At 27.8% G+C, this 25,169-nt stretch overlaps 1 protein-coding gene across 2 annotated transcripts in view; it reads right to left on the minus strand.

Moving 5' to 3' along the window:
- LOC123300693 (rap1 GTPase-activating protein 1) overlaps window positions 1–25,169 on the minus strand; it is a 536,990-nt gene that overhangs the window by 349,032 nt on the left and 162,789 nt on the right. Inside the window, exon 1 of one of the 2 annotated variants that reach the window (XM_044883310.1) lies at window positions 9,471–9,557. The exons of the other annotated variant lie outside the window; for it this stretch is intronic. Within the exon in view, the coding sequence (XP_044739245.1) occupies window positions 9,471–9,520 (50 nt within the window). The 5' untranslated portion in view covers window positions 9,521–9,557. Of the gene's footprint in view, window positions 1–9,470; window positions 9,558–25,169 lie in introns of those variants that run through there. 2 annotated transcript variants of the gene reach the window in all.

Genomic DNA, 25,169 nt, shown 5'->3' on the forward strand with positions numbered 1-25,169 from the left:
TATGTACAAATTTTGTAATTTTAATATCACAGATGTTTCGTTTTGAGAAAAAATCCTTTACATATCCTGCAATAAGTTTAAATTTATTACAAGTAGAGCGTTTTCTTTCACGTGTCTCAGAAAAATGTTGGTAAAGCGAAAAATTTCTTATTGTTTTCGGAAGATAGTTGAATCGCACTGAATTTTCTTTAATTCAGTGGCGCACAAAATGATTTTTGCAGTTTTATTAAATTACGATCTTAGTAGGCTGGTAAAAAACGAAAACTGATTCGCGTAAAGGAGTATATTTAGCAAAAAAAAAACAAGTGAAAATCAATTGACTAAGTTAATTGTTGAAATACCATGTATACACAGTGTTGATGACGCAATCGTTTGTTTTTTGACGTCACTGAAGTAACGAAAGATATCCACTCTTAGATAGCCACACATTCATAACTGATATTCCCATATAAATTATACTATAAAATTTGCACCTAATTTGCGCCCTCGTGGGTAAACAGTGAGGTTTACAAAAAAATGTTTCAACCAAAAGACATTTTTTATATTTAAACTTTTGTTGTATCTCTAACGGATTACAAGATGGGTCTTACGGACCTAAGACCCAACACGCTATAAAAATTTCAACTGGATATCTTTTTTCGTTTTTGAGCTATCGTGTACACAGACGGGCAGACAGACAATCGGAAATGGACTAATTAGGTGATTTTATGAACACCAATACCAAAACTTTGTTCGTAACATCAATATTTTTAAGGGTTACAAACTTAGGACTAAACTAAATCTACTACGATTTATTTCATATATACATGGTATAACAATTTTTATAGGATGTTTCTTTCTATAAATGACAATTGAGGCTGATGGGCACCGGGACTAATTAATTTGCTTTACAAATAAAAACATAGAACACTCTTAAAAAATAACTTCCTTTTATCCATTTAATTTATTTATATGTACATTTAATTTAACGATAATTTAACGGCGTTAACATATATTTATTATTAACAAGGAAATGGTGGTTAAAAACGTGAGGTTTATTACTTCTAAAATTAAACCGAAGAAAATAATTTGTGATAATAAAATATGGTCAAGAATTATTATTATTTTTATGTATAAATTAAAATTAATCAGATACGCCTTACCATGAAAAATTCTTTGTTCATATAATTTTTATTCAAAACATCCCACATGCTTTTAATAAAATCTTGGAACTATGTTCAGGTTATTCAGTTCAATATATATCGAAAAATTGAGAAATTTCATCTTATTCAGACATACCGAAGCACCAAGGTTTTTTCTTCGATGTATATTAACAGTACAATTATACAGCGTGTTCTATTATTGACTGCAGAAACCCAGCTTACCAAAATAAGCTCATTGTGCAATAAAAATATTTTTATACGTTTTTTTTTTTTAAATCCCTTCCTTAGTTCATATAATTAAATGAAATTTACTAATATCTTCTGATCATTGACTACTGGTTATCGAATGTCAGTGAATGAACGTGATAGTCAGTGAATGATTTCCATGACAATACTTCGTGGTTTACAGTATCGCAACCCATCTTCAAGAACCCATTTCTTAAGCCTTTAAATGAGCCCTAGTAAAATCCGAAAGGTCTGAGGAAAGCAAAGTTACATGCCTGCAAAATAGTGTAAGACAGTTTTTAGCGTATTTCTTACCCACGTTTTATTTTATTATTTCTGTTTCGGCTATCGAATAACCTCAATCTTAAATCATGCATTAGATATAATAATTTAAGTTTCTTTAAAATAATAATTGTTGTAAAAGGTTAGCTTGATTTCAAGAAACGATAACACTAATCAAATCGGATATGCAATTTATACATAAATAAATTAAGACAACCAAAGTCATTTTTCAAAATGGAAAAGGTCTGGGTGCCTATTTTATGCAAAAAAAGTTTAATCCAAGAAAAAATTCAAAAAGTAGCAATTTGATGCGCATTTGATTAAAAAATGTAAAATTTCTCAAAAAATATTCGACAGAAAATATATGCCTACAGTTCTTAATTCATCCAAGTTCAGTTTTCATTGGCAAAATTAAATTTTATGTCATTGTTTAAGTAGAAATATATTTAGGTATCCACTTGCACCGTCTGTCCCTCGAAATTAAATCAAAATCGAAGGTACAATTTATTGTTTAAAGTTAAAAGATATTTGGAAATGTCGATAAGAATACAATTTTTTTTAATAAGGCTATTTAATTATTGGTCCTTCACGTCGACAGAAATATTTTTTAAGATATTGCATGGACTAGAAAAATTTTATTTAGCTGACTAAAATTTTTATACGTTTAGCACTGCTAATCGAAAAAATAATGAGTAATTTTATATTCAAACTGGATACCGCAATAAATTTTAAATTATAAAATTAGGTGATAGTAATATCTTATTGTTTAAAACAATAAAATTTCATATTTGGCATAAAATAATTGAAATTGTTTTTAATTAAGGATGTACGAGCGCCAGGACAATTTCGGAAGGCTTGATTATTTTTATATGAAGTTGGACTATGTCTATTCTGAAAATTTTAGAAGAAGTTGCCCGATTATATAAATAAATATTTAACCTTGGTGTTAAGGGAAAACGGTAGATGGATGATAAAAAAACTATTTAAATTAAAGTTAAAACCTTAATGTATTAAAAAATTGAAAAAAAAAGAACCGCTGTGCCCGACTAATTAAGGATGTATGAGCACGGAAGTAGGGTCACAAATTTAAAAAAATATATTTTTTTCAATTTTGATGATGAATTTTGTTTAAACTTAACAATATAAGACAAAAGTAATAATACAATTTTTCGATATATGGAACAATTTTCAAAATATCGGAAATTTTGTTTAGTTATTTAGCTTTCGATATTTCGAAAATCAAGGAGAAGATATCGAAAAATTTTATTCTTTTTTTCGTCTACATTCATGAAGTTCATTCATGAACAAAATTCATTATCAAAGTTAAAAATTAGGTACAAATAATTTCATTCACAAGTTTTAAGTTGCCTTGCGCTCGTACTACCTTAACAACTATAGATTATCCCTAATATATAAATTTTATGTATTGTGAAAACTGTTATAAAATACCTAAGGAACATCCATGTAAAAAATCCTTTCTAAAAGGATTTCCTAAAAAATATTCTAAGATATTCCAAAGTCTAATTTAACAAACTCTTGAAGGCTCGATTTTAATAAGATTAAATCTTTTGAAGAAGAATACGAAAAAATTGGAATGTGAAAATTTTCCTCCATAAATATAAAGCCTTGTCTTAAATCTTTCAAGACAACTAAATCTGTTGTGGGATTCATTAAATTGAAATATACTTCTTGACATTTAATTTGTTATTGAACAAGTGACCTAAAATTTGAAGTCCATACATGTAAAACGAACGGTAAATTAACTTGTTCATTGTTTTGAATTATTTCCGATCATGTTAGACAGCTAATAATAAGTATAGTATAGGCACCTATTCTTTAATTAATAAGTATGACTTCGTTGAATAATATTGTAACCTTGCATGCATGCTTCATTGTTTATTTTGATTTAATTTGTTACGTAAGCAAATTTCTTCACGTTTTTAACCTAACATACAAAAAATTTATAAACTAAATATTTTAAACACCATTAAAACAATTTATTGTATCCAAACATTCTATTTTGAAAAATGCCAAACCATATCACTCTTCTAAGTCCATCCTCCGCCCCAAGTTTTAATTCATTCTGATAGTAATAAGTTAGAAAATAAAAAAAATAGTTTAAAAAAAATATAATTTATATATTTATGTATTTAACATACAATTAATATATTTATAATTCCCTTTCAATTGCCTTTAGTTTGATACCCTACTCGATAGGTTTTGTTAATTTTTTTCATTAACATATTTCTATTTCGCTTCAAAATCCGCCATTCGTTTTGTTTTTTCAAACACCTACCTAAGATCACTTGGGTTATTGAGAAAAATAAAATAAAACAATAAATGTTGAAATCCATTGAGCCGTTTGGAAGACACGATGTAACAAAAAAAAATTTACAAACTAATTAATATACATACATACAAGATACGTGCGAAAAACATAACCACTCCTTAGCAGCCAGTAAAAAGGAGCTCTATTGTGGACCTTTTACTATCTACTTTAGAAGTATACTACACCATGACTAAAGAAACATACTTACCTATAGTTAATAATTTTAGATTGATTAAATTTTTTAGATTTAAAATAAATAATGATGAGAGAGGCTACAAGTAATGAGACCTAAGTAATATATTTTAATAAAATACTCGGATGTTATAAATTAATATGCTAATTTAATATATTGCATATTTAATTAATAAATGATAAATTTTTTTTTACAATCATAAATCATTATTTTTATATAGCTAGGGGAAAATTGTCTAGGTTGGCTCACAACAATTTTTGAATGTTAAATGTTTCAGTTCGTGTATTATGTGGAACAGAAACATCAAATCATCATGATAAGTGTTGATGCATTGTGAGGTTCATGAGATACAGGGTTGAAAATATGCGAAGCGGCTATTTTCAATCTCATGCTTGCAGTGAGGGATAATAACAGAAAACTGTCGTCAACAATTCACAATTTTCATTATAATAATTGGTAACACGCAAAAAAAATTAGAAATTGGCATACACTGTTTAAATATTTTAATCCTACATTTTAGACCAAGCGACTGAGTTATTCGAAGCGTCTCAAATTTAGCGGAAATTATTTTGATCGTAAAGGGTGATGAAATCCATGACAAGATCGTAAAATCTTCCCTGCTATGATTACTGCCATCTTTGCGAAGATCTTTATTTAATTCAGTTTATTTTCTACAAAATTTCAGCTTAAATGTCGATTTCCAGCGATAGTCTAACGAAAATGATAAAGACTCAACCTTAAGTAATTTTTTTTTTAATGACTTTCAATTCATTTTCTGGCTAGCTAATAAGTGAAAAGTATATCCAACTTTAACGATCTTCCTATATCAATAAAATTTACTGTATCGTGATATTAAATTATAATTATTATTGTTTTATGCATATACGTCGTACGTTTTAGTTATAAAAATATGAAATTTTTATACAATACCTATATGTATGTAAAACAGAAGAAAGTTATTAATTATTTTTTTATAAACTAAATGGTTGAAATCATATTATTATTGTTTTATCGTGTAATATGGCTGTCTTGGTAGCCGTTTTAAAACAAAAATGTCAAGAGAAAATGTATTATTATTAATAATAGTGTCACTGATGTTCAATTGTGTTTATTATTGTTTTTGGCCTGCATATAACAAGAATGAAACAAACAAGAATTTGTCTGTTTTTTGTTATTAAAAATCTAAAACTAAGAGTAGGTACTAACTAAAACAACTTCGGCTATGGACCGCAGGACAGAAAGGAAGCTTTGTAAAATGATTAATAGATAATTGAAGCTTTGTACGTGGTTTCCTTTGGCGAATCTACCAAACTTTTCTCTACGACTTTTTTCGAAAGTGCTGCGTTCTCAAACAAGAACGATATCGTCATATTTAAGCTATTGGTCTGAAAAAACGCAGCACAGAATTTGTCGGACATTATGACCACTTGAAAACATCAATAAAATATTTTCTCCAACAAAAATACTGGACCGATGAGTTTGCCTTCGACCTCGAGCATGCCATACTTAAGTATTTTTGCCTTTCAATACATGCGTCGCTCATTTTTGCTGAATTGTTAAAAAATTATTATTTTTATTGTTATCAAGTGGTCATAGTGTCGGACAAATTCCCTGCTGCGTTTTTTCAGACCAATAGAGTAAATATGACGTCATCGTGCTAATTTGAAAATGTAGCGCTTTCGAAAAAGTAATGAAGAGAAGTTTGTTAGACTCCTCAAATGAAAGTCACTCATGAAATTTAAAGTATGTATTAATCATTAGTCTGTTGTTGGAGACAATTAAAACACAAATCCATATCTCAATCGTTACAAAAACAACGATATCGATACTTCGGATGAGGTAGTTCTATCTTTGCTCCCCTAATTAGCGAATGGCTGTAGTAAAAATAATGCATTTATGTTTTAGGTGAAGTTCACCTCCCTTTTAGATGAATCTATAGAATGGTTAAAAGATTATCTGCTTGAACAATTACGTATATATAGATGTCGTTTGAGTGTTTTACACCTGCTAATAAAATAATTATTCATAAAAAAAAGTGTGTTTTCAACATGTTGATTGTTTACGTAAGATAGTGAGAATGAAATAAAAACATGATTGATTTCTAATGGTAATGAAAAGTGTGGTAGTACTTTTTAATTAAATACAACTCTGAGAGAATATATTGGTACTTTCATCGATAAAACTGAAGTCCTACTTTATAAATATATGCAATATGAGAAATTCCACTTATATTATTATTAATTGTATAGCAGTTTTTAAACTTATTTATAATGCGTTTTAATTTTACGCTCTATAATTTAAATGGGCTTATCGGTTTCAAATTGATGATGATGCTCTATTGATTTTAATATATATCCTCATGATAAATTTTATCCCATGTTTGGGGCAAAATATTTTACAACCGTTGAGCCCAATTGATAGATGAAAAAAAAATTGTATTTTTTTTTAATTTTGAGTAGAATATTACCTATAACTACCCGATAATTTAAAAGTTTAAAAAAAGTTCACTTTACAATTGTTACAAAATTTATATTTATTTTTTTGAAATATTCTAATTATTCTCTTTGATTTGATACTCAACAAGGTATGATTAAATTTCAAAATAATTTTATTTCATGACATGTGACGTCACATTATACCAACAATACATATACTAACCCTAAACGAAATTAAGGAGCTAAAGGTGAATTTGCCAATTACGCTATTAGCTTGTTTCAGAAAGTTATTATGTTTTTTATCCGAGTGAGCAACGCAAAGGAGTGGTAATGTGTTTATCAGTCTATATTTGTGTGTTCCTACACGGAAAAAAAAGATGATGTAAAATTTGCCCCACAAATGATGTAAAAATCTGATTGTACAAGTGATGTTAGTTTCAGATTGAGGTGATACAAATATTGTATCACCGTGATGTGGATTTTACTTCACTGTGAAGTAAATTATGCGTGCCCTTTAACCTAAAAAAGTTAAAAAATAAATTTTTAACTAAAGTTATAGTAAATAACCTATTCTAAGAGTAACAGTTAAATAATAAAGATAATATTTTGCATAAATAATTTTTTTGTGTCTTTTTTTTCAATAATTACTTTTATTTTTCCCATTGCTTTAATGAATTAAGTAATTAATTAAAAAATATATATTCATGCTAATTTTAGGTTATACATTGACATCTGATACTACTGACTTGTGACAGCCACTGAGTAAACTATAGCATCTATAGTTTAGCCATGTCAAGCTACTCCCCGTTTAAAATACATTAGATACAAAAATTGTATCACCGGGTGATGCAAATTTTGTATCACCTCTGTGGACTTCACAGGTGATACAATTTTTGTATCACCTGATGAGATTTTTAAGTCACTTTTTTTCCGTGTATATGGCATACTAGAGACAATACGCGTGGGCCTATTTTGTTAATTCAGGCGTCAATCGATTTGTCTTAACCTTGCAAGTGCTATTGGAGATATGGCAGTAATGAAAATTAAATATGGCGACCACCAATCGTCATATTGTGAAAAATAGTGTATGTGTGTTCCTAAGGATTCTGACGTCAATCAATTTGACTTAGCCTTGGGAGTACTACTAAAGATGTGACAATAATAAAAATTTAATATGGCGACCCATATTCGATTATGTCAACCATGTAGAGTGGGATATCATTGAATAGCTATTAAATAGACAAATCGATTAACGTAATAATCATTAAAATTAGTTCAGTCTGTCTTAGAAATATATTCAGAAAACCATTTTTAATTCACTATTTATGAGTGTATTTTCGACGAATTAATGATTAATTTATGAGACTTCAAGCCACTCATGGAACTTCTTGAACAAGAAATTTTTGAATCATTGAAATCCTTTAAAGCTAAATTTTAACCACATAAAAATTTGCGTATTTCATGAATCTACTATTTACGTTTTGTGTTTTTGTGTGGCTAAGTAAACAGTGCTTCTTTATCAATATATACGAATACAAGAAGTCCAGAGTACATAAAAAATTAAGTAAATCTGGCTCAGAGTACCTAGTTTAGAGACAATAGAAAAAGTAATAAAAATATATACAATTTTTATTAACTTTTCTATGGTTATTAATACGTTTATTACATTCTCTATGGTTTTAAAACTTTTATTATCTACTCTATAGTCGCTCCATTATCAAAACACATCTTTTATTCATTTTATAAATACCTGATAAAATTTATGATTCAACCAGGTATTAATTTACATGTTTCGCAAAAGGAATTTAAAATATTAGATAATTAGCAGCTTTAAAAGGAATATATGTTATAAATTATAAATAATATCAATTAATATAAATTTCAAAAAGTATGTAATAATATAAAATTTAAATTTAAACAAAAAATATTTTAATTAATTCTTTTGATAATTAATTTTAAATTAAAAAAAAAAGAATCAATAGCCTCTTAATTTTTTGCTGAAAACACTGTTGAAAAATCACTAATATCCTATTTCGATTAACATTCTCGTCGTGTAGTTTTTCTTTTCAAGTAAAAAAGAACTGGCAGCTATTTTTTAAATTAATGTATTTATAACCTTTCCAAATATAATAGGAAATTGATATGAACTCTTAAATGTTTTCTTTGTCATTAAATTTTAAAAATTTGTTTCTGCTATATTTCGCTGTTTCTAAGATTCTTTTCTTCTACATACACAGAAAAAATTAATTTGAATTAAGAAAAAAAATCTATTCAGCTAAACTATGCATAAAATAGAAATAAAAAGCAGTATGCAGTTAATTATTTTAGATAGATTTGATACAAAATGACTGAATTATATTCACTAAAAAGTACTTGGGAATGTAGTATAATAATAATAATGGGGATTTACCTCCGTTTTTCTAATATATACGCCTATAACAGAGGCCAACCACTTCGTTGTTTGTTAATCCCTATTTATTTAACTTAGATACATATTTATAATTACATTTTGATGTGGGAGGAGTCGGTTACTTCGTTCTTATCCAAGCGACGACAATGTGATCAATTCTACCGCCCCCATTAATTATAATTGTTCACACAGCTGCTGTCTGGATCCGAAACCGTAACCTAAGTCTAAGTAGACAAAGGGTCAAAGACTAACGCCTTAGACCGCTTAGCCCTTTGGGTTCTCTGGAGTGTAGTAAATGTGGACGATGTACACCAATCAAATTTTTTCCCCATTTAGAATACTATGGAGCTCGAAATTCGAAATTTTGAAGGCGGTAAATCTTTCTATCATAGTTACCTACCTTTCCACCAAAAAGTTAAGAAACTAAAATAATTGAAAATAAAAAAAAACTTACCCGTTAGGTTCATTCGACACTAATTGCTCTAACATTTGTATCTTCAACATTTTTCTCAACAAATTTATGTAATGTTGTGATCTCACACACACATACACACAAAACAGAAAAAAATTGACACAAAACAAATCAAATTTCCTTTTTTCTTTTTTACTTTATTTTATAATTTTAAATTCACATGATATTAACCTCACTCGTTAACTTATAACCTCAAATAACACAGAAACACAACACAACAGCATCATAAACTTGACGTCATTAGTCAGTATTAATATACTACAAATCTGTATAAATATCCTATACGTGCAATATGTGACATTTTAAAATACTTGTTTTTGAATTTCTTCTTCGTTTTTTGATTCTTAGCTGTAAAATAGTTAAAAGCATTTGTATACAAAATAACAATTTATCATCATTAAAAAAGGTTTTGTTGTTATAAGTTATGGTGCATTTAACGGTGTGAGTTTTAAAAAAAATAGCTAAGAACCTTTACACGGTGTATCAAAAAACTGAACATGAGTATACGTTTTCCGGTGAAAATTATATTAAGAAGAAAAATCATTAAATGATCCCTTGGGAAAAATCAGTGAAGGATTCCATTCTTTATGAGAAGTGATATCTTGAAGCAATTTCTTCAATCAAACGATTCAAAAAAAATTTAAATCAATCTAAATGCCATATTTTTATTATTCGGGCTAATTAGAAAGCAATAACATACAAATCCAGCATCTTTGACGACTGTCGAATGAGTTTTTTTTTAGATGGTTATAGAATCACTATGAAATAAAAACTTTTTGTATAGATTTTCAGGCGATCTCTTAACACAATCGTTAAATGAATCCAAATTTTATCCAAATTACGAAACAAAAGAAATTTTTCCTATTCATTCAAAAGCATACCTCTTAATGAAATATGAAATATGAATAATGAAATATGAAATAATTTTTTAAGAATGTTTTTAAGCAAAAACTTTAATCTTTTTAACGAGAATTGATGAGAAGTTTCTCAAATAATCGATTAAATATTAGTGCTGTAAAAGTAACGAGAAGTTGAGTACCCTTATGTGTTCGTAGCCGTTACAATCGTTACGTTACTCGTTACGTTTAATAAATATTTTCTAATAAAATTCAATTGGTAATAGTAGGAGAGGTGGACGACAAAATTTTTTAACGTTATATTGGTGGAGTAGATAAATAGCCTGTCGCCAGTCAGCCAGTTTCTGTAGCGTTTGGGACGGGGGCGGCTTTTACTTTACAAAAAACGTGCAATTATTGTCTCAATTCTGAAAATTTGTATATTGGTGCAAAATGTTGTTATAAATATTAAAAATATACTCAGTCAGTATATTTATGTAACAGAGAGTGTCATCGACGATTAAAGATCAGAAGTTTAACGAGTGACTGACGCACCCAGTTACAGAAATATACTGACTGACTGTATTTTCTGTCGCTCACCTCTTAGACTATAAGATTTAATGTCAGTTATAGTTCTCAACTGTATAAATCAAAGTGTCTATATTCTAACTAAAACTTTTTTAGCTACACCGTTACTCAGTATTCGGTGCATACGATTTCTTACATATCTATTAAATATACAAGATGTAATATCCTAAAGTAATTTCTTGATTCGATAACTCAGTTACTATGTAATTTTTGTGTCTTTGAATTGATTATTTAGAATTTTGAGTCTCAGTTTTTGTTACACCCTGTAAAGATTTGAAAATACTACTCAATACAAAATTTTTCTTTTAAATGATGATCGTTTATAATATGCATTTTATAATAACTATAAAGTTTGTTTCATCTTGGAATATTATTGGCAAATTTTACCTAAATTAAAGAAAACTGAAAATGAAATTGAGCGTATCACAACGAAATGAACTAATATTTTACTTTATTTTTGATACGTGCGACAGCCAAAGATTACTGACGAAGAAAAATTTAAGTTTGGGTGTTTCATTTCTCAAATATTACTTTTTAACATCGCCAAAACTGCAGGAAGAAAACCTCAAATAACAAAATAATATATATGAAAGTTGTCAACTTTCAGCGACGTGATATTTAGGATTATTTAAAAATCAACTTTTTGCTGAATGTTCCTCTTAGGAATATGAGTTGACTTTCAAATGATCCTGAATTTGAACTTCGAACCAAATTTCACCTTTAGTTATTTCTCCTTGAGCTAAAAGCTTTTCACGAAGGTCATTTTATGATTAAGAATCTGGTGGAATATTAGCAGTGGATATGTTAAAATGAGATACGATAATTTTACAGGATTTTTTTCTTAAAACTTGCTATATTATAATTTATCAATAGCTTTGAATAAAAATATAAGGAAAGCAATCTTTGGGATATCTTTCAATCGCCAATAGTGTAAATGCAACTTAAAATCACTGCCAAAACTCCCATAATCGTAAATAATCGTATGGAGTAGTATCGTTCAAAATCCTTTTTTAAAAACGATAATCTGTAAATTTATACAATAATTATTATTGATTGTTCATGGCATTTTATAAATATGATTATTTATTAAAAATCATTTTTGTTTAAGTACATATGTATAGTCTGGGGCCAGGCGTAGTATTTGACAGTTGGGAATTTTAGAACCGTTGGATATTTTAGAAGCTGGTTTTACGGTCATGTGTTATACTCTTTCATTTACGAAGATTTTCATACCCGAGGGAGGGCGTATTCTGGAACAGGAAACCGGAATTTTTTTTAAAATAACCTACAAAGCAAGTTTAAAAACAATATATAGATATGCTTAGAAGCTGTAATTCTTAAGATACCGAACGACGCCACAAAACTGCTGTGTTGGAAAATGATTTTCACATTTTTTAACTCCCGATCTAAAAAAAGGGGTGTTATAAGTTTGACCGCTATGTGTGTGTGTGTGTGTGTGTGTGTGTGTGTGTGTGTGTGTGTGTGTGTGTGTGTGTGTGTGTGTGTGTGTGTGTGTGTGTGTGTGTGTGTGTGTGTCTGTCTGTCTGTGACTTCGTAGCGCCTAAACAGATGAACCGATTTTGATTTTGTAAATTTTGTTTGAAAGGAGGAGAGTGTTCTTAGCTAAGTGCACATTTATGGTCCCGTACTGGAAAAAACTAGAAATTGGCGATGATCTTCAAAATCAGCTAAGTTTGGAAAAGGCTTTAAGGAAATAGTCAATTTAATGGAGAGTCTTTTTAGGAATAATCAAATACAACGACAGGCCCTAGACACGCATGTATAAAGGTACATATTTATGAGACCCGTTAAATACATGTTTCATTGTCAAGAGAGTTTAAGTCACTGCCTGACTGTAATAATATGTAATATTTAATTTGAATTTATTATGAATTGGAATTTTAACAAAATATTCAAAAGGTCTGTATTTATTTTATATAAATTTTTATATTTATTTTTTGATATATGTATGTCATCGCTTATCATAAATAGTAGGGGCACGCCTATAGGCTATTGAATAGGCCGCCCGCGTGCGTTTATAATTTGGCTGGTTGGTTGTGCCCTACTTATAGCAGCATTACACAGACACATTTTTTATGTATTGAATATTAATACATAACGGAGAATGAAAGATTTAAATTTTAAAATTTACTGTAGTCAGATTGTAAAATAAAAAAAGAGTTTCGAGTATTGTTAGTATGACATTTTTTCCTAATTTATAGAATAACTGGCTTGATACCCACCCGCTTCTTACAAAGACCATTTTGTTTTAGCCTTCACCTCCCTTGCTTCCAACCCCCTTCCATAACACTGGATAGAGGTTGTTTTACATTGGTAAAACAAAATATATGTACAGTTTTCAATTTTATTTATGAAAAATAGTCATAATTGATTAAATACATCAAAGCCTTAAATTGTATCTCGTTCATCATTTTACAGAAATATTTAATTTAGCTTCAAAATGTTGTTCATAGATGGCGCAGTGAAATGTCAAAGACAAATTTAATTTTTTTTAAATATACCATTATAAATTATGGCTTATGTTTTATTCTAATGTATGAGCTATATTATTGTAAAATTTCATTCAAATCCATTCAGTAGTTTTTGAGTGAAAGCGTAGCAAACAAACAGACAACCTTACTTTTACATTTATAATATATGTGGAAGTGATAGTTATGAGCGTGATTAACTATGTAAATATTAAAATTGAATATTTGATATCCATGAGATAAATTTCATTATTTCCAACTTTGTTTAAAAAATTCACTTTTTCAAATATAATGTTATGATTTATTCTCAGAATTAAGTACTTAGTATAAGTGATAAAGACTTCTATCGTAAATGACTATTCGAATCGAAAAATTTTATTCGCTAATTCACTATAGAGATTTATATGGTCCGTTTTTAAGACAACCCATAAAGCAGAACTTTTGGAGTCCCACTTAAGGGCAGAGTTTTATTATCACAATAATGGGGGACCATTTTTCGTAGGGTCCCGGAGACACTTGCCAATTACTGTTTGAATAGGAAATTCGGGCCTGAGAAGGAAATAATGTAAAATCAGATACCAAAATTAACATTTATCTGTTTTTTAAAGTCATTTTTGAAAATGGAAATAACCTCTGTTTTTAGCACTATTATTCTTACAATATCTTTTTTTATCCACTTCTCTAAGCGTCCAGTAAGAGCTTTAATTGACATTTTTATTTACACGGTCTGGCAATTTTTCTCCACTTAACTGTAACATCTACATGATAACTCAAAACAAACAATAAAGTAATTGTATAATTTAATATGGACCCATTTTCGTGTATCCGTGGCACAATAGGTTGTTTGAATCAAGGTACACTACTGCGCGATCTTGACACTTTACCTCTTCAACATTTAACGTTATTTGTAGAAAATATAAAAAGGTATTAGAAATGTGCTTCCGGACATATTGAAAGGTGATTCCGACCCTGAATATAAATTTCAAATGTAGAAACTATTTCGTATAAAATAAAATAGAATAACCTTTATCACTTAATTAAATTTTTATAATAATAATAATGTAAAAATAATAACTTTTTGTTATAACATACGAATGAATGAATATATGATTGACTTGATATTATGTTTGGTGTGTTCAATGGCTTCCACTTATTGAACTCAATAGGATTTTTCCATTGTTTTCAATTATATAATACAATAATCAATTATTTTTATTATGTGTTTTATTCTTATATATATTATTATGATTATTATTATTATTTGATGTATCTACAATCAAATAGTGTAATGAGTAACGGAGGTAGAAATATTCCTCTTCGAATTCGAAGTAATCGAAATTTAATTAAATAAAATGTATGTTGAATATATATATAGAAAATATAAATAATAAAATAAATAAATTGAAAGTTTAGATATTTAGTTATGTCGTAGTACGTTAGAAAATGTCAATATCTTCTCAAGGAAATATCAAGCTAAGGATTAAACTTAAGTTGGAAAAGCATAAGCTAATCCAGTTTTGTTATTCTAGTCTTTACCTCAACTAAATTAAATGAACCAAGCCTTTGTATGTCAGCCTTACCCAACCCTAAGCAAAGAATAAGAAATCTAGTCCTAATAAATCAAGGAATAATTTTTCAAAATGAGGTAAACCTATTAAATCTAGTTTAAGTTTGCCAGCCTTTACACAGATGTTAACTAACGCTCATGAATGAAAGCTTGAATTGCCTCCCTTGCCAAATCTTGGCCAAATCTATAATGAACCAAGTTTATTGTTAATTCAAATTTATTAACCCAATGCTTAAAATTCGCTCCCAGATTGGAACTTATATTGACCTTCTATAACCTTTTTATACCATGTATATATGTAATATGTATCAAGGTATACTTAAGTTTAGTTTGAAGTTTGTAACGCTTAAAAATATTGACGCTACGAACAAAATTTTGGTATAGATGGGCATAAACTTACCTTATTAGTTCATTTTCGGTTGTCTGTCAGTCCGCCTGTCCGTCTGACAACACGATAACTCAAAAACGAAAACACATATCAAGCAAATTTTTAGGTGCTAAAGGCGTAAAAAGTCAGGTCGAGTTCGTAAATGAGCAACATAGGTCAAGGTCTCAGGTCCGTTTTTTGTCACATCACTTTTTACCCGTGAGGGCGCACATTGTATAGTATGTATTATATGGGAATATCAGTAATGTATGTGTAACATGTATGTATGTGTAATGTGACAGTGTAATCAACACTATCTATACATGGTATTTCAACAATTAAATCAGTCAATTGTTGGTTTTCACTTGTTCTTTAAAGCAGTTATTTGACTTATCATACATTTAATTTTACACCCCCAAATACTTAACGAAAACCAACCACAAAACTCTAATTGGAATTCAATCTCTAATTGGAATTCTCAACTTAAATTCTTCGAGAATGTTAGTACATTCATTACCAGAAATCCATAAATAACTATACGAATGGAAGCATCGAGATACTGCATGCTAACTATAATATTTTCTATGATAGGAAACATTTCATTGGATTCAGTTTGAAAACCAATTAATTTATATATAATTATAATTAAAAATAGAGTATTATTTTATTTAAATGTTAGAGGTATACGTTTATTTGATTAATTTAATATTATATTCTTCTTTCTTTTGTAAGTTTTCCTTTTATTTTTATATTTTGTACTTTGTTTTGTGTTTTTATTAAATTAATTTACAAAGCTTTGTATACGATATTCGATATAATTCATTTATTATATAGGTTACTAATGTAATTCTAACCAACGCTATTGAATATTCTTCAAAATCGTTCTTTTTATCTTTTTAATTCATTTTTTTTGTTTTTTGTATTATTCTGCAGATAACTTGTAGCCATAATAAAGGTCTACAAAAAAGAAATTGTTTTTTTTTATCTGCGTGGGATATTTTTCGAACATTAAATGTGAATTATATCAGGCAAAAAACAATATACATTTCATTCAATCACATCACATTTTCTTGCAAAACTTATTTTCAAACCTCAACAATTCGATTGTTAGTAGGAACGGTACAAGCCCCTGAAATTGAATTAGATGAAACTTTTCGTGTTTCATCTTCTATTTCCCAAATGGATTATCACAAATTCGTCAGGTATCATTTTTTTATTGGGATATAATCAACTAACAATTTCCAAGACTGCAAGATTCCCTCTTGAGTCAATATCTCTCTTAATATTCCCCTCAATTCCTCGAATTTTTAAAATTGTAAAAGTTTTTTAACGTTTTATCCACTATGACGTCACAAATTTATAAGAAGCAGTAAAAAAAATACTGTACACTTTACCATGCTATGGCTTCATGGCTTGAGAATGATTGTAATGGTGGAAGCGCAAGTTAAGAAACGCAAATCTTTATTACTGTCTTTCAGGTTATTATTCCACAGCCAGAAGTCAAATCTTGCAGACCTAAATTTTGCAGCTTTTTTTCCAGTTGTCTGTCTGTCTGTCCGTCTGACAACACGATAACTCAAAAAGGAAAAAAGACATCAAGTTGAAATTTCTACAGTGTGCTCAGGGCGTAAAACGGAGGTCGAGTTCGTAAATGAGCAGCAAAGGTCAATTGAGTCTTGGGTCTCTAGGACCCATTTTTGTACAACGTTAGAGATAGAACTAAAGTTAAAATGTAAGAAATGTTCCTTATAAAAAAATAAACAACTTTCGTAGGGAATATTTTTTCGAAAAAATCACTGTTTACCAGTGAGGACGAAAATTAGGTTCAAACATTGTATAGAATGTATTATATGAGAATATAGATGGATGGCTATCTCTCTTTACTTATATGACGTCAAAAAACAAACGATTCCGAAGTCGACACTATCTATACATGGTATTTCAACAATTAACTCAGTCAATTATTTGTTCTCACTTTTTTAATATAAAATGTACAAAAACTAAAAATTTTTCTACAACAATTTTTTTTTTTTTGTCATTAACAAAAACTTTATTATTGCTATTATTTTATTATAAACAATTGAAATTTTTAATATCCATATAAAATAAGATTTAGGTTATGTAATTTTCTATGGTCAATTATTTTGTTTAAGGATCCATTGTTTTTGCTACTATAGTTCAATTCAAAGAGCAAAGAATCATATTTTAAACAATGAAGTTAGCAGACTGGTTTAGAATTTCTTTGATTTAATACCAAGATAAAATGAAAAAAAAAATTAAAATATTTTTATAAATTTTCAATGTAACATTACTAAAATGTTTTAAAATATTATTAAGTGTTTGGTTATCATTTTTGTACGGTTAATAACCTTAAAAGAATGATTTAGTTTAGATTCTTTAATCTAATTTTAGAGTAGATTATAATCTGCAAAATAGAAGCAATATTCTTTAAATAAGATAAGTAGTTATTATTTGAAAATTACTAATAATATTTTATATGTTAATTACTTAATTTTTAGGGAAAATTAGAATCTATCCTACTTGGTTTGCTGGTTACATGTTTTCCACTCATTTATGTCAAAATCATACAATAGGTAACATTGAAGATATGCATTTTTGGAGGAAGACGATTGAAGCAATTGCACTCCAAAATTAAAAATTAAAGAACTCTTTTAATAAGCAAATGCCCTACAACCTATTTCATAAAACTCCTGTTCATTTGAAAATGAATGACTAATTTTAGAGATATGGACAAATTGCCCTAAAATGCAAACTGTAAGGAATTTTAGGAAACATCTCAAAAATTTAGACACCTAATCACTTAATGATCAGGATTTTTAATTTTTGGAGTCATAATTACACTATAAATAAAATTTGTTTTGTTATTTTATCAATTTTTTAAAAGGAAAAAAAAAGCTGTAAGAAGTTGGTAAAAAGTTATCCCGATTTCATTTTCTAGAATAATTGTATACAACTTTAATGATTTTGAAATATCAAATCGAATTTTGAGAATCGTGCTGGTTTATAAGTTCTTGTGCGCTTGAGTCCTTCCAATGAAGAAACAGTAAGAAAGTCGATGTATGAAAAATACAAATGTCATCCTTTTTTCTCCCTGTCAGAACACTTGCCATTTTGAGCTCATGTCGAATAAAATACTCCAAACGAGAAACCAATCGAAACGAAATCAGCAATCACGCCTGTACATTAATTGTAATAAATTCCACACAGCCAAAAAGTGAAACAAAGCAATAAAAAATACACAAATGTACAATATTCTAAACTTTCGCTTTGAATTTAGAAAATTTCTTTTTTTTTTAAAGACTTCGTTGCATGACAAAAACGAAATGATTCACAAATATTTACAATTACAATTGGTTATATAATTCATATAATAACCAATTCAAAGGAGAAATTTAAAATATTTGATATGTAGTGATATAATTATAATTATTAAAAAATTTATTTAATGAGATCTCAAATTATCATCTGTTCATTTATATCATTTAAAAATTAATTAAATTGCTTTATGTAATGAATATACGTATTAAAATTTATTGCTCATACATCTCATTATTTTGATTATTATAAATAAGAAAGGACGGAATAACAGATCATACAAGTATAATTATCGACATAAGAGAAACCATCGTTTTCTTTCAAACATTATCCTGGAATGTATACACTTTCAAACAATTGATTTTAGTTTAAAGTTATACATTAATGGAAAATAAAAGTGTACTTGGTTGGAATACATAATCGTGTAAATAAAGCGAATGGATGAATTAAAAGAAAATTTCTTTGCGTTTGCTTTAAATAGAGGATTTAGTTATTATAGTTACATATCTATAATATCTAGTCCATATGTGATTGAGCCAACTACATGAAGATTGTTGTTACTAACTTAAAGAAACTTTGAAAGAATCTTATTTACCATTTTTATAATATATATCAGGTTTTATTGGTATATATGTAAGAAGCATAGTTGGTTAAGATGTAGACTTAGGACAATAAAATCAGTAGTAATCCATATGTCGCTGGTTCAAATCCGACATGAAGAAATCTATTTGTTTTAAAATAAACCTATTATCAGGTATAAACCTTACATTTTTTTAACTGTTCGTATAGTTGTGACAATCACATCATTATTTTGTTATACTATTTATAAGTGGTAGAACCAATCAAAAAAAGATTATTTAAATCCATGTTGCATTTCAAAACAACAATATTTGAAATTTATTAGACAGTATATTATTTTTATACAAACAACTCATGCGTTTGTGTCAACTTCACCATTAAACCCCGTACGGTAGTTCACACTCGTCATCACATTCGTGGCACCGCCATATATGATCTCGCGATTAGGTTGAAACAACATCATTTCGGTTGGTATTAAGATTTTCTTTTTAGTGTAAGTGCAGATTGGTTCGATTTGATCTAATTTCACCAAATGTGACTGCACTTATTGTTTAGTGACATTTCATGTTCTAAAATTGAGTATAACCTTGTCCAATTCTATTTATATTTTTGCACATCCAGAACAAAGCTTCATATTACAAAACAAACTATTAAATACTTAATGCATTATTTATAAGTTTAAATAATGTAGGTAGGTATTACATCTGCTAATTACATTAAATATCTATGAATTAAATTACAATATATTTATATATTTATGAAACCATTTTATATTTTTATCGATGTTTTCATACAATATTTAACATAATAATAGTTTTTTGCAGTAATAGCATTCATAACATGTGAAAAACATTTATTTTAATACTTATTATTATTTTAAAATTATGCTGATTTAAGAGAACAAATTTTTATATAAAACTATTGTTTATATTCACAGTCCAAGTTCTTCTACCTTGAACTTTTTTATTTTACATTTTTAGCGAATTGCTGAAGGAAGTGGAGCTATTGCTTTTGTATTGATAGAATTTTGAAAGAATTTCTTCAAATGTTCATCGATCCTACCTAATAGATGTCAAAAATGATCATCATTAAAATTTATAATATGTGTTTGTATTGGTCGCAATTCCAGTCCGAGTTTATGTGCCTCTAAACTGTCTATCGGTCGCAATTATTCCGATTTTAATAAAATTTTTTTAAAACAACAAAATAATTTTTATTTTTTTATCAGTTTTAAGCAAAAAAGTACTCTTGTGATTTTTTGTCTAGACGCTTAGTTTTCGAAATAAAATTTCTTAGAAAACTACAAATGCAATATTCGATTTTAAAAAAAATGTATACAATTTTTCAATTTCTAAGGTAATTCGCTTAGCCAACGTAGCTCCTGCGCTACGAATGTTTTAAAAAAATATTATAATGAAATGTACATATTTTAAATAGTTTTTCACGTAGAAAATAATGAAATAGATTAAAAATAATTAGCAATTAAAAAAATGGATTCTTATTATTTAAAAAGGACAATTTAAAAGCATTAACCTATTTAGAGACAAGCTTTTAGGGTCGAATTTTCTTGTTTTAAAAATACGAATGAAATAAATCTTTACTATTTGATGTGTTATCCACTAAATTTCGTGTGTAATCTGTCACAATTTAATATTAGTCCCATTCGTGTTTATTAGGTTTTCTTATAACATGAATATATAATTTGTAATTAAATTGCATCGAATTACTTTGCTGAGCAAATATTTTATTGTCTATAATAAATTTGTTTATAAATAAAAAATTCATTAACTTGATTTTTTTTTTTTGGTCCCTTGATTGAAAAATTTTTGTATTTTAAGATATTATTCAAATACATTTACTTATAACATTAGTCTTTTAGTCGGATAAAGGAATACATAAAATAGGCATTCTCAGAGAGTCCTCAATAACAGGTTCGATTTTGATGATTTTTTTCCAAATGATTCTTTTTGTATATTATATAGAATCAGAAACATTTCAGAGTGGGAAAATAATCTAGAGGGGAATACGAAATGTCGCGATATATCGACGCCCAGCCTAAATCGCTTATGATAGAAGTTTGAAATTTCGTGAACATATTGATTTTATGCTGCAGGTGCCACATAAGAAAGGATTTTTCAAAATTCATCTCCTAAAAGGGCGAAATAGGGGATGCGGAACCTTAATTTTTTGAAAATGAAATACCTCCCATTTTACTTCCTGATAATGTAGCATTTTATAGATAAAATCGGTTAAGTAGTGAACCAAAAATTGACGGTTTATATATATTTTCATACAAACTTTCATCCCGTATTTCACCCTTTAGGGGATGAATTACGAAAAATCGAAATTTCAAACTTTTATCATAAGCGGTTTAGTCTGGGTTTAGGCTGGGAAGATTATTTCCCACCCTCGAAATGTTTCTGATTTTAAATAATATACAAAAATTATCATTTTAAAGAAAAAAACATCAAAATCGGAGTTGTTATTGAGGACTCCCGAGTAAAAACATTTATTGATGCGACTATTTTACTAGTTTTTGACCAAATTAATTTTTTAAATAGTTCCATTTTAAAGTGAACGGTTCTATTTTTAATATAAATATTTCAAATTAAATTAAATTAAATTAATTTTTTTGTAACATCAATAAAAAATTAATAAAACGAAGATATATTATTACACTTTCATTTTAGTGGCTTTGTAAAAAAAAAAAAAATAAGTAAGAATTATAAAATAAACTAAATTTCACATTTTTGTGCTATTTGTGTTAAATTATTATTGAAATCAAACATAATATATTTAACAATTATTATTATTACACTTAAATTATTATTATGGCGATGTTTAGTAGGTATTTCAATTAAAATATCACTTACATTTTGGTTTAGTTTGTATTATTAATTAAGTGCATACTTTCATTCACCGTTATGTTATTCGAAATTATATTTTTTATGTAACATATGTTTTTATCGGTGGTTAGTGATTATTTATATTATTTATATTCAATTAAAATGTAAGAAAATTTAGATCATACATTGTATAATATTTTAGTCATTTCCAATTAATTTGATTTTTTTTTTAAATAATTGTATTCAATTCTTTTGACTATTTATTAAGTAATGGTTAATATGTTGTTTAGAGGCAAATCAAATTTTACTGTCTGGTTACGAGAATAACCAAAAAATATAGTTACATTTATTTTCCGCAATTTCTTTAACATAGTTATTTTCGCAAGTTTCTTGAGAGTTCTATAACTTACCACTCACTCAATTTAACTTTTTTTAAATATATTCAAATATTTTGGGGCTTCAATATCACAAGAAGATATTTTATAATCCAGTTCCATTCACTCACAAAGTGTTTGGATGAAGTCAAACGGGAAGTATTATTTTATAAGTAAATACAGGTTGGGTCATTTTAATTTATTATGGCTAAAAGATCGTTTTGTAGTAAACCAATCATCAAATAATGGCTTAAACTGCAGAGTGGCATAAGTGACATCGGGTTCTGACATCAGATAGGACGCAGTTCATCTGGTTGCTTTAGTAGTCAATTTACATCCTAAAAATTTCTTTGACAAAAGACATCTATGATAAGGATATAGTTAACTCGAAAGTGTTGAATAACTTTTAAAATCAGGTAAATTTTCAAGATAGTCTGAAGATCAAGGTCAAATGACCTGTTAAACTAGGATTTCAGGTCAAAGCCATGGACGCAGGAAAATGTCCTCTATTAAATTAATGATTAAATGCAATAATGATATTTTTAAATCGCATTTCCTTCGAAAGGCCAAAAAATGTTTTTTTAATTTAAATCAACCTGGAGAACTAGGGCCAATCTGTTGTCAGAACAAAATATCCCCCATCAACCTCTGCAGCTTTTTTAAGGCATTTTTTGATTCATTAACTACAAAACGAGCTATTATATATAATAGATTAAACTAGTCCACCCTGCATATTACGTAATTCTTCGACTTCCCATCGCTTCCAATATTTTTTCAAAGAAATGTTTTTGCTAACTCTTCCCACACAAACAACAGAACTGCTAGTAAATTCAATGTAAAACAATAGGAAACCAACAACTATCATCTATCAAAAAGTGGCGAAGTGGATAGTTGTAAATAAAAGGAAACTAAGCAGTATAAACAGTAGTAAATTAACCTCGACACGAGAGAAAATAAAAATTTCCTGACAATAAAAATTTTATTTTTTTTAATATATTAACCCAATCCCTATTAAGCACTTTGCCTAAGCACTGATTTTGGCAAACATCTGAAAAGTTTGAAATTGAATTTTTTTGTGTGTGAAATCATGAAAACTTTATATCATCAATAACTCTATTTCCTTAAACAGGAAATTAACTAACAATAAAAAGTGTTATTTGATATTTAACTTGTATTACTACTACCTGCATAGTTTATTGAAAAACTTATCAGAATATTAACTAAAATTGGAAAAACATGATAAAATTAAAATTAGGTATTGAGAAAGTTTCATATTACTTTTAATTTAACTTCCTTATTCAACACATGCTTATACACACATTTGCAGTAAAGTGTAACAGTATTAAAATACTTAGTATTTTTATGATTATGATAAGAAATTTAACCTATATAGATAAGAAATGAAGAATTATAGTAACCAACACTTCTATCCATTTTTATTGATATGTTAATTATTATTATTATTATATTACTTTTATAATTAATGAACATAACTGAATATCCCTATATATTATAAATGAGAAAGTAAGCAAGTTTGTTTGTTTGTTTGTTTGTTACGCTTTCACACTAAAACTAGCAAATGGTTTTTAATGAAACTATACAGCAATATAGCTGATATATCAGAATAACACATAAACTATAATTTATAAAGATATATTTTTAAAAAATTAAAAAATTTAATTTAATTTTACATTTGAAATTACCATAAATTACAGATTTCTGTAAAAGTAGTCAATATAAAATATTTTAAGGCCATCTTCTCTGATATACTCAATGAATAATTACTATTATACACATAAAAAATAATATATTTTACATGTGTTAAACAATCCCCACCATTATTTCGAGTGTTATAAAAATGAGATAAGCGGAAGCAATCTTTATCAATCTTTACTTTTAAACCCAGCGTAGCGGGTGGGTATCACTCTAGTAGTTTGTTTATATATATTTATAATTATATTATTTTGAAACAGGATTATATGTTTTAATTAGTTTCATGGTTTTAATAAGTTAGATAAGTTTGTTTATAAAATATAAATCGTATGTATTTGAAATGTAATTTGTCAGAATTTATGCAATTTATGCAAGAAATTACTAGGTTGTTTGTAATTTTAAACACGCAAATTTAGTTTAATATCTTTCAAAAATTTCCTCAATTAAATTTTAAACCAATTATAAAATGAAATTTTAATAAATAAGATGGATTAATTTGTTATGTAAGGTAACAACATAATATGTCAAAACATAATTCGCTTTATATAATTCCTTCAGATCTTATCACTTCCTCTTTTATTTGGTTTTTTATGGAAATAAGGATTTTCAACGCCCACTTCCATTCAAGTATAGATTTCTACCGTCCGTGAAATTTTTTCGCAAATAAAAAAATAGAATGCTTTTACACGATACATATGTTTGGTAAATCAGTTTGCCACTTTTATAAGTAAAATAAAAACATGGGTCATTAAGGTAAGTATTGCGAATGTACAAGTACGGGTGGTGATGAGTACCAAGACCAAAACAAGACTAATTTGACTGTCGTTACCTTACATACTAAGGCTTGAACTTTGCTTTGTATCTTACAACTTGGTCCTGACCCTTTTGTAATTAACTATATTTCTGTCTAGCATGCTTGGAGTTGTACTTTGATTTTGCTCTTACACATATGCAAGACTAAACAAGATTTGCAAGACATAGACCAA

Source organism: Chrysoperla carnea, chromosome 5 (genome assembly GCF_905475395.1).
Source record: "Chrysoperla carnea chromosome 5, inChrCarn1.1, whole genome shotgun sequence".
In the NCBI taxonomy this organism is placed as follows: Eukaryota; Metazoa; Arthropoda; class Insecta; order Neuroptera; family Chrysopidae; genus Chrysoperla; species Chrysoperla carnea.